This window comes from Chenopodium quinoa, unplaced genomic scaffold, assembly GCF_001683475.1.
Source record: "Chenopodium quinoa cultivar QQ74 unplaced genomic scaffold, ASM168347v1, whole genome shotgun sequence".
Classification (NCBI taxonomy): domain Eukaryota; kingdom Viridiplantae; phylum Streptophyta; class Magnoliopsida; order Caryophyllales; family Amaranthaceae; genus Chenopodium; species Chenopodium quinoa.
In genome coordinates, this window is record NW_018745000.1 from 4,444,205 (window position 1) to 4,459,641 (window position 15,437).

A 15,437-nucleotide genomic window follows, 5' to 3' on the forward strand; every position below is an offset into this window, starting at 1 on the left:
TTTAAACATGCATAAAAGGTGTGATCAAGCAATAACAATAATATATATCAAGCAACATAGTAATGACAATCATCATGATAATAATCTCAATAAAGCAAAATAATAACAGCAAGATCCTAGACATGATACTAACAAGATTAATAACAAACCCTAGCATGTCACTAAACATTAAAGGTCAAAGCTTTAACCCTAATATGATACTAACATGATATTAGAAAAGAAATAGGAAGCATCATAAACATACATAATATCAGAAATATTAGTTAACCCTAAACATAATACTAGCTAGGAAGCAACAAAAACATCCTAACACGATATTAGGAATCAACAAAATAATCTAAGCATGATTTCTATATCAAAAGATCAATAAAGAAATTAAATTACTTACTTCGACGCCTCGTATCTTTTTCTAATAACAAAATACACGCATTAATAACTTCAAGGAAAATAATAAATAATAAATCTAATCAAAGAATTGAAATAGGATTTGGGACCAAACCCTCAAGAATTATAAACCTTTCATGTCTAGGGAGAAGGCAAATTCGAACTTGGCTAGGTGTGTTTAGAACTAATGTATGTGGATTTTTGTAAGAGGGAAGGTTTTTAAAAAAATAGAGAGAGAATAAGCTTCTAGCTTTACAGAGAGAAAATAGAGACAAATGATGATTGTGAATGATGAAAATTAAACGGGGAGATACGACCCCTATTTATAGAAAAAATAGTCTGGAATCAAATCAAGTCATATTCGGAATAAAATACCTCTTGTCGCCAATGACAGGAGTTAGCGCCAGACGACAGGCTTAGCGCCAAGCGACAGCTGTTAGCGCCAGGCGATAGCTATTAGCGCCAGGCGACAGACTTGTCATCTTGCGCTAAGTCAGAATTAAAACGCGCTTTGTACGCGGAATCATCTTCTTAATACGATTAAGCAACTAATTCCGCGTTTATCAAATTTAAATCACATATTTTATTCAAAATAAAGCTCTTTAAAATATAATTATTAATCCTAATCTCATTAGAATTTAAAAGAACCTTTTAGATATTCTAGAAGATTAAAATCAATCCTAATAACTTTAGGAATATTTAATAGGACCTTCTCTAGATCATTGGGCCACACATAAAATCATTTTGGGCCAAATTTAATTTAATCCATAACTTCCTCATTATTTATCGGAATTGGGCTTATAATATACTATTGGAAAGCTCTTTTCAAGCCCAATCAAATGATGTTATTGGACTGGCTATTTTCATAAATAGAGTGTAAGAAGAAATATTTTCAAAAACAGAAAGAGAGATATTTTAATAAAAACATCCACATCACTAGATTTTTCACACTTTCACTTCGTTCGATAATCAAATGATGTGAAAGGTATTCATCACTGAGTTTGGTTTTTTGGGGAGACGCATTTGGGTGACTACAGTAAGGAATTTGGATATTTAATGGAATTGATTTTAAAGGAATTGATTTTATTGTTGAAATCATTGGAATTGCTTTTGAATCATGGATTGGAATTATTGGTTTAAGTATTGAAATTGGTTTTAAAAGCATGCATGTTTACTATTAAATTGAGTTTAATTATCTTGCACTTATCATACTTAGCATATTTTGCTAATCCGTATTTTCTACTTGTTTGGTTTTCCCTGTTTACCTTAATGGTAAGTAGTGTCGACTAATTTCAGGTGAAGTCAATAATTGAGCATATGGAGTCCCAGGAATGGTTTCACCTAAATTAGGAAATGTTAGTCTTTATGTTTTATTTTGAGTACTCATGACAATGGTTATTATTATGGTTGAATTAATAAAAGAGTATTGAAGTTTCCGCTGCAAAGTACTGGTTTTATTTAGTAAGTTTGGTAGCGTTGCGTAATCACGCGGAGGTAATACGCCGAACTCTATCTCTACGATATAAATATACGTATTTTTCTAGTAATATCGTGGAGGGAGATTTGGGGTATTACTAATAGCTACAGATTTTCCCATAATAAAATTTTTGATTTTATTTTCTCTCTCTTCCTTCTTCCTATTTTCTGTTTTCATCAAGAACATCTACTTCTTATCACATATTTATGAATATCAAAAATTTGATTGAATGATTTTATTATGAAAAATTGCATTGATACTTTTAAATTCGTATTCTTCTAGCCTATACTAGGGATCTTCAAAGTTCAAACCACATGTTAATGTGCTCATCAATTGGCAAAACATCGCTGGAACAATTCAAGCTCAATTGCGGTATCAAATGTATATATCACTTGAAAAAAGTTCCTTACTACCTTAAATAAGATGATAAAGCAATAATGTCATAAAACAAACTCGATGTATTACAACTTAACAAGTACAACAAAAATTATGATCCAAAAAGAAAAAAGTCTAATGTACCCGAGTGTACAATAATTCCCCTCATAATAATCATGCATACAAATCGGATAACGGCAGTCACGTTTCGAGAACCAATCACCAACGCAGTGACAAAGGAACGTTATGCCTACACGTTGGAAGTGTCCAAAGCAATTCTCCATTTGCAATTGAATAAAGACGGAGTACATATGACACATTCTTCATTAATAAACCCTGCATGCAATTTTATATATATACGGTATATGTCAACTAAAACGAGTAAATATATTAAGCTATATTGTAGGTGTGATACAATATAAACGTCAAAAAAAAAAAAAAAAGTACTTGTATCATTCACCAATCGTTATTTTTTTTTTTCTTTATTTTTTGACGAGCAAATTCTCACCTTAATTGTATAAACATGAACATAACAATACTCACTAATATTTTGTATATATCATACCAAGAACAATAGATAAATAAATTGATCCCCCTCCAATAAATAAGTTTAATGCAACATCTTGTTAAATTAACTGCCATGGCATTAACTCAAACTCCGGCTTCTACTTACCAGCGTCAAGGCCACTTTCCTCGACCGTTGCTTTTGGGTTCAGTTGCTGGTGCTCCACAAGGCTTCAATTTATTTCTTTAGACTACTGCCATGGCATTAACTCAATTGAAGCCATGTAATCGATCAGTAGTCTCAAGAATGAATTGAAAACTCGTGGAGCACCAGCAGCTAAACCCGAAAGCACTGGTCAAGGAATCGGCCTTAATGCCTGTAAGAAGAAGCCAGTGATTGAGGTAATGCCATGGCGGTTACTCTAACCATATATAAGTAAGGGATACTCCTGATTACAGGAGACCCTTGGATTGATTCTCATCACCCCGCTTTGTTGTGACTTTATAAACACCAAAAAAAACTAGAGATTTCCTTTATTGTGAAATGAAGATCAAATGAAAAAAAAATGAGTTATTTTATTTTTCAATGAAAAAATTGAAGTATATGATGAGTTCTGCATATCTGCAATGTTATTTATATTTATACACATATCACTAGTAAGCAAATTCTCTACGTAACAAACTCAGTAAGTGCTAAGTGCTTATTTTATTTCAAATTAATCTCTAAAACTTCCTAAGTTTAGTAATTATAGTAGCTAGTGTCGTCTATATATAAACCACTAATTAATGAGAATTGCCAATAAGATACGTATTCTCACGTTGTAATCAATATCAATATCAATTTAATTTACAAATGCGGCAAGTTGTTTGAAAATAAATTCATGAAATGGATGTCTAAAGTATGATGCACTAAGAATTCAATTAAACAGATGCACTACTACTCTGTCTACTCATATAGTCATATGTGCTTCATACTAAACCTGGGAGTTTCAAATATTCAAGATTGTCTAGCTGACTCGGCTCGTGAATATGACTCACTTCCTCTGCAAATTAGCAAGCAAAATTGTAAATTTTCCAGAAAAGAGAGAACATTTCAGGAATTTCATACATAATTAAATCTTTTATGTAATTACTCCATACTTAATTCGACGTAAGTTTTATTCACAAGCCGAATAAGCTAGACATTCTTAATCGAACAATTGCACTAATAAGCTTCTCAAGTTTAGTATGTAGGATTATATGAGTAGTAATGCACAATGTAAATGTACTGTGACGCATAGGTATCATCATTTAATTAAATTCTTAGTGAATAGACATCCATATCAAGAGTTTAGGTTCAAATAACTTACTGCATTTGGAACTACTCTGTAATATAGTACAACATGATACCTTATCGGCAATTAATATTTAATCAGTGGCTTATTATTTGGTACAATAGTTACTCCATACAAAAACTTTATTGAAAGTTATGAAACCATGATTGATTGCTTGAATGTCAAATGTGTTTGAAAAAAGAAGCAAATTCCGACAAAAATTGACAGTCTTAAAACGCTATTTGATATGAAACACTCCCACGCATCTTCGGCTGCAGCAGGTGATTAAGAATACACGGGCAAGAGATCACTTGAGCACTTGGCTTTTACCATAGAGATCTTCTGCCTGCTTCCTTAATGCTTACAAGAATACAGTATTCTTTCATATTGGCTAGCAAGGGAAACAAAAATGAAAACAGGTTGAAAAATTGTTTTTACAAGATTGGGTAATTTTGGTACAAAAGTATCTTCTGCTCGTATTCTTACTACCGTTGTTCTGCCTGTTAGGTACTAGTTTTCGATGATAGAATAATCTCAAATTCTCAAGCTGATACATGATCTGCAAACCAGGGTAGCCCTGCTTGAGCACACAGCTTTTCTTCTGGAAGTGGAACTATTGGTCCCAAGAAAATGCGCCATAAATCCAATATAATCGTGACAAGCATCGCTGCACCCAGAGCATCTACAGCAACCCTTGCTAAGTCCCACTTGTCGCTAGGTTTCTCATCAATTCTGAAGTAGAAAATTCACCATACAAAATACATGTATTTAGCATAGAGGTAGAGGAGATGCAAATGAGATTAATGAGATACTTTGCTTCTGAAAACCAAATATCATTCCAGAGTCTTGGATAACTAAATGCAATAAGTTTCAGTCCACTGCATAAACTTACCTCAGAAACATGGGAAAGCTTACGATGAAGTAAATTGCATAAAACAAACATCCGACTTTGTACATTGCGTCTCGGTCTACAAATTCATAATACGGAAACTGCACATTCAAAGATGTAGACATTAGTCGTAACTCACACATTCAACATGTAAGGAGCATGTACTCATTTCAGAGAGCACATAGTTTGGTAAAACTCCCCCCCTTAAACGAGCACGGGGCAACCATAGCAGCCATAGGAGGAATTATTAGATGATTAATCGGTATGATTGGGCAAAACATCAGATACAGTTAAAGGCAATCCTATTGATCTTGATGATAGTAATCACAAGCAATTACTAAGCCATCGAACAAAAACAATTCAAGAGAAAAAGAAGGTGTTCTAGCTAACCCCCACCCCCATCAAAAGAATTTCAAGAAAAAGAGAGAGAGAGCTTAATGCTAAGCATTATGCTTATTCCTACTGGACCTTACAAGTACAAAAATAGAATTTCAAGAAAATACACTAGAAGCCTATGTAGTATTGATATTGATGGGATGCGGAATTGGTAAGCTCCCATTTTTTCTGGACAAAGTTTAGAGAGGTCCAATTGTTAATGTCTTAAGCCTAACTTAGTAAAGGGATGGATTAGCAGCGTCAAGCTAGTCAAATTACAGGACATTCAAGAATGACGCATGCTAGTTTAGTAGATCAACCAAAACAATATGAAGAACTTGCATAAAATAGATGAACTAAGGCAATAATGTACCAATTATGATGGTATCACAAGAATAGTGGGTTCAGAAAGAGTCCACATACATTTGCAATTGCTATAGTCTCCAAGTATGCAATAAAATATGACAGGGCTAGAATCCATGCACCCTCCATTATCCACCGTATTTTCTCAGGAACATCAGCAAGAGCATAGCGTAATCTTCGAAGTGTCATATTTGAAGCAACGTGGTAGAATAGAAAACAAACATGAGTCAGCAGGAAAGTTGTGTGTGGTACCTACAACAGGGAATAAAAGTTAGCAACAGAGTTTTGGTGACAAACGATTTCAGCACCAAGTGACTATTAAGTCAGTGTGGCTCACATCATTCATCTTCCATGATGGGAAGGTATATGAAGCTCCCAACACTTTGAAGAAATAGTGGGTCCAAAAGTAATTACCCACATAACTGAAGCATATGATCCAGATACTCGCCTGCAATAAGGAGAAATTACAGCATCAAATATGTTACATCCTGAAGATTTCAAATTATTGAAGAGAAATCATCAGATGCTTTAACATTCAATCCACGGATGATTAGAAATAGGAACCAAAATTGTAGCGTAGAAAGAAAAGACTCAATAGAGTACAGCATTTGCAAGTAGCCAACTGAGACATAATTAGTAGAATACCAAAGTTTAAAGGCAATATTCAGATGCTCCAAAAACTTCCATATCATAAACTTCAACAGTTCAACTTCTCATAAACATAAACAATCAAAATACCCGAAACTATACTGTATGACTCTTAGTTTTGATAATAACAAACAAACAATTGATGCAGCTCGTTTTTAGTGTTTGATACTATTGAAGCTCGTGTCTATTAGGTGAACAACATCTTATCAAATCACGAACAAATCTAAAGCTTTTGATATGGTAAAATAAAATAACTAACCTTCACCCAATAACGATCCTTCAAGGGAGTACCTTCATCAGCCTGAAAACCAGCATTTATATCAACTTAAACCAACGCATACAATGATAAGAATCCAGGTAGTCTTTTTTACTCGTATAAAGGGTGTAGTAGCAAAACATTACCTTCCCAACAAAAAACATTGGTATGGCAAATGATGGTACAGCTGAAATCATAGCCAAAAGCAAGTACTCCAGCTCTTTAAAATTCTGTCAATAACCACATTGTATTACATAAAATCTAATCATTCAAATATCACAAGTTATGTAGTTCTCAAGAATAAAATCACATAATCTTGTTATCAACTTTGACTACCACTTAATTTACAATATGATATCATAATTCATAAACATCTCAATATGTCATAAAATCACACTTGGAACAAATCCCGTCAACATCACTGCCCTCTACTACGCCTTATAATTAAAATAAAATTTCTAGACAACTAAGGCATGTAAATGTGATAAAATTTGAAAAATTATAACTACCCTTAACTCAAAGTCAACCCAAAATTGCTACTTGTATTTGTATATGCTACTAAAAATCTAAGAAATCCCAGAAAAATTATGGCCATAAATGATGAATTAAAGAAGAAATTAGAAGTAAAACCTCATATAATTTGAAGGGGACAACAATCCCAAGGCAAAGAGTAAGCCAAAAGGGAGTGTAGAGCAGGAAAAACAACTCCCCCCATCTTTTGCTCGGACTTTGGGCCAACCATTTGCTCGGTGTAGACCGATTTGAATTTGAATTTCGTTTACCTGCACACAAAAAGTTTCGAAATTTATGATTATTATTTTTCAGCTTGAATTTTTTTTTTTTTGTAACAAAATTGGAGGAAAAAAGTTATGGAAGATGAAATGCGCAAATGTAGTAAAATACCTGCCATTTTGGGGAAGTTTTAGGTGGGGAAGACTAATTGCGTCGTTGAATCTGGGTTCTTCTTCTTACTTTGGTGACTCAGTTCACAACTTCACTGTGAATCTGTGATGTGATAATTTTGGAGAAGTTGGTTGTTTGAATTTCCGATGTGAGGAGTGGCTGAGTGCTGTGCGACTAGAAAAGTATCAAAATGAGACCGGCCCGGCCCGGCCCGTCCCTAATAGCATGCATCCACAAATACTCCCTCCGTTTTGGAGTTTTAGGAGACGATAGAAAAAGTAATATAAAATGGAGGTAGTGGGGTAGTTGAGTAAATAAAAAATTGTAAAAAGCAAAAGTAGTGGAAGAATAGGAGTAGAGAAGAGTATTATGTTGGGTCCACTAAGGGATTGTTCTGATTGACTGAACTGAACTGAACTGAACTGAACTGAACTGAGCTAATTGAACTTATTAATTAGTGATTTTTAACTATGGATTAGTGATCTTTGATTATTTATTGATTAATTACTATACATATGTGTATATACAAATGTACATATTGAAATATTTACGAAAAATATACTATATAATTATAAAATTTATGGAAAATATATTAAAAACTTGAAACCTCTAAACATTTTAAACACATATAGTATTTAATTTAAAAATAAAATAGTATTATGACAAAAGAACACAAAACACTTACATGTATCTAACCCATTTAAACAAATTTACAAAAAATATTTAAAAAAAAAAAGAAAAAAACACGAAAAGCTAACAGAGGCAATGGCCCAATAGTGCAACACCCTAACCCACTCTCTTTAATTTTTTAATTAATACATGTATCTAACTAGTATCTAACCCCAAATTATTATTATTATTATTATTATTATTATTATTATTATTATCATTATCATTATTATTGTTATTGTTATTATTATTATTATTATTATTATTTATTACTTATTGATTATTGATTATTATTATTATTATTATTATTATAATTATTATTATTATTATTGTTAATGTTGTTGTTGTTGTTATAATAAGAGCTTAAAAGAATAAAATTTGGCTTTATATCATTAGCAATATCATTAGACATAAATTAAGAGCTGAACTGAACTGAGCTGAACTGAATTTCAACGGAAGAGAACAGGCCCTAAGTGTGAGAAATGAATTAAATATTGAAAAGTTTTTCAAAGGAGGAAATGGAGCAAGTATTTAAAAACGACCGGAAAAGGAAAGTGAACAAGTATTTAAAAACGGAGGGAGTATCTTGTTTTTATTTAATTATTGTTTTTCATTTAATCATTAAATGAAAAATAAAAACTAACATTAGGATAGTTGGGTATACGGTACACTCGGGAGTATATAAAAATTTCTGGAAGCAATCAACTTGGGCACCAAGAGAAAAAGGGCCTAATTAGGCTATTGTACTTTATTTATAGTAGTAATACTAGGTTAAGTCTTGTGCCATGCACGGTTATAATTAAACTTTATAACAAAAGTTATAAACAATGGTATTAATTCAACAATAATTTATCCAAAAAAACATATTTATAACAAAATAACTTGAATTTTAATTTATACCAATACCAAATGCATAAAGGTTATTGAATTGAATTTTATATTAAAAAAATAATAATAATAACATAAATAGAAATTTAGAATCTATAAGGTTTTATATAAGAAAATGAAAATATTATCTTAGGTTAGTACCCATATCTGAATTCATGTACATTTATCCTTATAATTTGTTGACACACTTTGACCGGCATAATACAAAATTTTAGTTGATTTTATATTACTATATGATAATTAGTATTCTGTAATCAACTTTTTAAAATATATTTTTAGTGGATATATGGGTTTTTATTTTAATTTTAATAATCGCATTGCTTAAAAGCAAAGAGTAATTAGATTGAATTTTTCAATATATATTATGTGCTCTCTCTCTCTCTCTCTCTTTTTCTTGGAAAAATTAGAAATAATAATCCAACTTTTTTATTAATTTTGGTAGAATAATCCCAACTTTGGATTATACTGGAATAATTCGAACTTTAGGGGGTCGTGAATTTCTTCAATCCCAAATACCGATTACCAGTTGAATGGGTTAATTTTTTTTTTTTAATGAAAGTGACATGTGTCACAAATTAATTGGTTTTAAAATATTAAAAAAAAAAAAAAACAACCATCGATCACCCAACCCTCCACCCCTGCTCACCAGAGCCCCCAACCCCACCCACTGCCCTCTCCCTCTCTCATCGAAAAAGCTATGGCTCAAACCGTAACCTGACCCCGACCCTCCTTCATCTCGGAAAACACCATATCCACCCGCTATCTGACCTCCCTCATCCCGACCCGAAACCCCTAACCCCAACCCCACCCAATGTTGGCTTCCCCTCTTGCCTCGCTAAACACCACAGCCACCACATCCTCGCCAAACATCATAACCATCCCATCCGCAACCACCCCAACCGCAGCCATCGAGATCGAAATTACCAAACAATCTCTATTTCAATTGAAAAATACACATCAACTGACGCGCGTGCATGGAACTTAGTGGAAGAAGTGGAAGACTTACCATGTGTCGTGACACGATGTCCGGCCAAGCTCCTTGGAGGTCACCTTTTAATTGGGACTAACCATCATCACACTTGAAGACAAGAAGAATTGAAGAGGTTCGGCCGAACCTAGGAAGTCCGACCGAACCATATTGTCAGTTTCAAACCCGATTTTTTCAGTTTTGCAGCAGTGGTCGAAATCCAAAGGTTCGACCGAACTAGGAGCATGACAGTTCGATCGAACCTACCCTTAGTTCGGCCGAACCTACCCACAAGTTCGACCGAACTTACCCTTAGTTCGGCCGAACCTTTTCCCGTTTTCTTGTCAGTTTGTGCGAACTATTTAATTTGTTTTAAGATGTTTTGCATCTTAATTAATGTTGAACTTTGCTTGATTTTGTAATTAAAGAGACTTTCTCTCTCTACCATAATCTTTGTGATTATCTTGCTTTCTTTGTGATTTCTACCTTGTAATCTTTGTGGTTATACCTTAATCCTAGCTTTACTTGGTGTTGGCTTTGATTAAGACCCCTATTTTCATTATCTTGGTGATTTTGAGATAGGTTTGTCTTATTTAGTTGGTTTGAACTTGTTGTTACTTGATTTCTCCTCCCTTTTTCTTGGGTTTTAATTTGTTGGTTATTTCATATCATTTGGTATCAAGACCCTAGGTTATTAGCCTAGAAAGGTCCTACCTTTTTGAATTTCTCTTTCCCCTCTCAAAAGATCTCATCTTTTCCCACAAAAATTTAAAATTTCTCTAAAAAAATACAAGATTTCTATCTTGAAACATGGGTGATAGATACTATTATGAAGATGATGAAGGTTACAATGAAAACTCTAAATTGGATGCTCTAGAAAAGAAGTTTGATAGATTTCTTGAGGTCTTGGAGAATAGAAGAAGTCCTAGAAGGAGGGGGAGCCATATTGAAGAAGATGACTCTCACTATCCTCGCCGGAGAAAGGAATACCGTCAACGACACCATGAGGACAACCGTGACATCAAGTTGGAATTTCCGGACTTTGAAGATAATCTTGATCCTAATGAATTTCTTGATTGGGTTAGGAGTATGGAGAATGTGTTTGAATATAAGGGTTATAATGATGAAAAATGTTTCAAATTGGCCATCTTTAAACTAAAAAAAACATGCTTCTTTGTGGTATGAGAACTTAAAGAATCGTAGGAAGAAAGATGGAAAATCAAAAATCACTTCTTGGGAGAAATTGAAGAAACATATGAGCTAGGCCTTTGTGCCTAAAGATTATTTTCAAGATGCTTATCTTAAATTAAACTTTCTTAAGCAAGGAACTATGTCGGTAGAGAAGTATACTAGGGAGTTTGAGAAGCTTTCTATCATGAGTGGAATTGAAGAAGCACTGGAGCATAAGATTTCTAGGTATATTGGTGGTCTTGAAAGAAATTTTGGGCAAAAGGTTGATGTGAATGCCCATGGAAGTTTTGATCAAGTGGTGCAAAAAGCTTTGAAGTTTTAGAAGTATGACAAGGTGAGTAGTGCTAGTGGGTATACTAAGCCTACCTTTAAGAGTTCTTTTACTCCAAAGGGTGAGACAAGCAAGCCCATTGCCAAGGATGATAAAGGAAAGGCTCCCATGTACTCTTTTAGAAAAGATGATCACAACAATATGAGAAATCGGAAGACTTGCTACAAGTGTAGGGGTTATGGACATTTTTCTAATGAGTGTCCAAATAGTATAGCTATGATGATTCGTGAAATGGAAGATGATGATTACGAAGATGAGAAGAGGGATTTTGGAGACCCTATATATGATGAAGAGGATGAGATTCTAGTTGAAACCGATGAGGGTAAAATCCTTGTTGTGAGGAGGGCACTTCACTCCATTTCTACCCCTTAGGCGGAAGAGCAAAGGGAAAATATCTTCCAAGCTCAATCTTGAAACTACCGATCATCCTACTCCCTACAAGCTTCAATGGCTTAACAATCACATGAGGTGAAGGTAACGAAACAAACTCTTCTTTCTTTCTCAATTGGCAAGCTATATAAGGATTTGGTGCTTTGTGATGTATTGCCTATGGATGCTTGTCATGTATTGCTTGGTAGACCTTGGTAATTTGATAGAGATGTAATGCATGATGGAAGAAAGAACACTTATTCATTCATGATGAATAAGAAGAAGATTGTACTCAACCCCTTGTCCCCCACCATCAAACACAAAGAACCCTTGGGTACGAGAAACACAATCAAAGAGAACCTTCTCATTGGGGAAAATGAGATGGGAAAGGAGATAGATCAAGGACACCTTTTCTTTATTTGTCTTATTAGGGAAACACAAGAGAGTGAGCAAGAGAACCCAATCCACCCCCTTGTCAAGGAAGTATTGGTTGAGTACCATGATATTTTTCCCGATGATCTCCCCCCCCCCCCGGTTTGCCACCTATTAGGGAATTGAGCATCAAATTGATCTTATTCCCGGATCACAACTCCCTAATAGACCGGCTTATAGGTGTACCCCCGATGAAGCAAGAGAGCTTCAAAGACAAGTTGGTGAGTTTATTAAAAGAGGATTTGTGAGGGAATCCCTTAGCCCTTGTTCGGTTCCGGCTCTTTTGGTTCCGAAAAAGGATGGTACATGGAGGATGTGTGTGGATAGTAGGGCCATTAATAACATCACCATCAAGTATCGTTTCCCTATTCCCTGACTTGATGATATGCTTGATGAGTTATATGGTTCCAAGGTGTTTTCAAAGATTGACTTGAGGATGGGGTACCATCAAATTCGTATGCGTGAAGGAGATGAGTAGAAGACCGCTTTCAAGACAAAGCAAGGCTTGTATGAGTGGCTAGTTATGCCATTTGGGCTCTCTAATGCTCCTAGCACTTTCATGAAGCTCATGAATGAGGTACTTTTCCCCTTCATTGGTAAATTTGTTGTTGTTTATTTTGATGACATACTTGTTTATAGCAAATGTGAACTTGATCATGTTAAACATTTGAGGCAAGTATTTGAAATATTGAGAAGTATGCGGCTTTTTGCCAAGTTGAAAAAGTGTACTTTTGTGGTGGATAGTATTGTTTTTCTTGGTTATGTGATTTCGAATATAGGGATCTCAATGGACCCTAGTAAAGTGGAGGCCATTCAATCTTGGCATACTCCTACTACTCTCACTTAAGTTAGGAGTTTCCATGGTCTAGCTTCCTTCTATTAAAGATTTGTGAAGAATTTTAGCACTATTTTGGCCCCGGTGACCGAATGAATGAAGAAGGGTACTTTTGAGTGGACACCATCGGCTCAAAGGGCTTTTGAGACCCTCAAGATGTGTGAGGCTCCAATCTTAGCACTTCCGAATTTTGATCAACCCTTTGAAGTTGAATGTGATGCTAGTGGGGTTGGAGTTAGAGCGGTTCTTGTGCAAGGAGGGAGGCCGGTTACCTATTTTAGTGAGAAGCTTGGTGGAGCAAGAATGAGGTATAGTACCTATGACAAGGAGTTCTATTCTATTGTGAGGGTTCTTGATCATTGGTCACATTACTTGAGGCCTAGACCATTTTTACTACACTCCGATCATGAATCTCTCAAGTACATCAATGGTTCTCATAAAATCAATGCAGGGCATGCCAAATGGGTTGAATTCCTCCAATCATTCACTTTCTCTTCTAAGTACAAGGAAGGGAAGAGCAATGTTGTTGTCGATGCTCTTTCTAGGAGGCATTGTATGATCACTATTCTTGATGCAAAGTTTTTAGGGTTTGAGTTGCTAAAAGAGTTGTATCGCGATGATGAGGATTTTGGTGGGTTTATGAAGAAGTGTGAGGAAGGGGTCGATGGCTCTTTCATGGTGCAAGAGGGTTTCCTTTTCAAGGGAAACAAGCTTTGTGTTCCGAAATTCTCTCATCGACGGTTGCTTGTTAAGGAAGCTCATCAAGGAGGACTAGCCGGACACTTTGGGGTTGCAAAAACATATAACATTCTTCGAGAGAATTTTTATTGGCCCAAGATGTTTGGTGATGTGCAAGATGTGATAGCTCGTTGTGGGGCTTGTCACAAGGCTAAGAGTCAATTCCGTGAAGGACTTTACTCTCCTCTTCCGGTCCCTAGTCACCCTTGGGATGATCTTATTATGAATTTTGTGGTTGCTCTCCCTCGCACTCAAAGGAAAAATGATTCCGTGTTTGTTGTGGTTGATCATTTTAGCAAGATGGCTCACTTCATTCCTTGCCACAAGACCGATGACACTTCTCATGTGGCTACCTTGTTCTTTAGAGAAGTGGTGAAGCTTCATGGAATTCCAAAAAGTATTGTGTCGGACCGTGATCCTAAGTTCTTGAGCTACTTTTGGAAGACTTTGTGGAATTTAGTGGGAACCAAGCTCTTGTTTAGTACCTCTAGTCACCCTCAAACCGATGGCCAAACCGAGTTGACTAATCGTACCATGTCCACCGTTCTCCGAGCTATCATTAGCAAACACATGAAAGATTGGGATCTTAAGCTACCTCAAGTTAAATTTGCTTACAACCGCTCTCATTGGATAGCTACCGGGAAAACACCATTTGAAGTAGTGTATGGATTCAATCCCCGCATACCACTTGACTTGTTGCCTAGTATCCTTCAAGAGGAGTTGATCTTTGAGGCGAAAGATAGAGTTGAAACGATGAAAAAACTTCATGAAGATGTCAAGAAGATAATTGAGAAGGCAAATGAGAGTTACAAGGCAAGGGCAAACAAATTCAAGAAGCCAAGGGAATTCAATGTAGGTGATCTTGTGTGGCTCCATCTTCGGAAGGAAAGATTCACGGCTAAGAGAAAGAACAAGCTCACGACAAGATCCGAAGGCCCCTTTGAAGTTGTGGAGAGAGTTGGACCTAATGTTTACAAGATCAAACTACCGGGAAACTTTGGTGTTCATGCTACCTTTAATGTTGGTGATCTTGCTCCTTTTCTTTTTGAAGATGATATTGGTGATGATGAGCCGGAATTGAGGGCAATTCCTTTTGAAGAGGAGGGGTTTGACGCGGGTGCATGGAACTTAGTAGAAGAAGTGGAAGACTTACCATGTGTCATGACACGAAGTCGGGCCAAGCTTCTTGGAGGTCACCTTTCGGGATTAACCATCATCACACTTGAAGACAAGAAGAATTGAAGAGGTTCAAACGAACCTAGGAAGTTCGACCGAACCATTTTGTCAGTTTCAAATCCGATTTTGTCAGTTTTGCAGCAGTGGTCGAACTCCAGAGGTTCGGCCGAACTTACCCTTAGTTCGGCGGAACCTTTTCCCGTTTTCTTGTTAGTTTGTGCGAACTACTTAAGTTGTTTTAAGACGTTTTGCATCTTAATTAATGTTGAATTTTGCTAGATTTTGTAATCAAAGAGACTTTCTCTCTCTACCATAATCTTTGTGATTATCTTGCTTTCTTTGTGATTGCTACCT

At 35.4% G+C, this 15,437-nt stretch overlaps 1 protein-coding gene and 1 long non-coding RNA gene across 2 annotated transcripts; both read right to left on the minus strand.

Moving 5' to 3' along the window:
- Window positions 1-2,247: 2,247 nt before the first annotated feature.
- LOC110707433 lies at window positions 2,248-3,316 on the minus strand. Its single transcript, XR_002508488.1, has 2 exons — window positions 2,745-3,316; window positions 2,248-2,572 (listed from the first exon to the last, which is right to left on the minus strand). It is a non-coding gene; the product is annotated as an uncharacterized LOC110707433 (long non-coding RNA).
- Window positions 3,317-4,140: 824 nt separating this feature from the next.
- On the minus strand, window positions 4,141-7,732 carry LOC110707516 (cycloeucalenol cycloisomerase-like). The gene is made up of 8 exons (XM_021885529.1): window positions 7,488-7,732; window positions 7,215-7,366; window positions 6,731-6,814; window positions 6,588-6,629; window positions 6,018-6,128; window positions 5,741-5,932; window positions 4,946-5,043; window positions 4,141-4,785 (listed from the first exon to the last, which is right to left on the minus strand). Exons 1-8 carry the CDS (start codon window positions 7,492-7,494, stop codon window positions 4,596-4,598), a joined length of 876 nt encoding a protein of 291 aa, XP_021741221.1. The 5' UTR covers window positions 7,495-7,732; the 3' UTR covers window positions 4,141-4,595.
- Window positions 7,733-15,437: the final 7,705 nt, after the last annotated feature.

Bases quoted from the DNA above. Each gene is read 5' to 3' on its own strand.
- LOC110707516 (XM_021885529.1), bottom strand. The intron at 6,630-6,730 runs GTAATGTTTTGC...GCTGGTTTTCAG, and splicing joins CAATGTTTTTTGTTGGGAAG to GCTGATGAAGGTACTCCCTT. The intron at 6,129-6,587 runs GTTAGTTATTTT...TCCTTATTGCAG, and splicing joins AGGATCGTTATTGGGTGAAG to GCGAGTATCTGGATCATATG.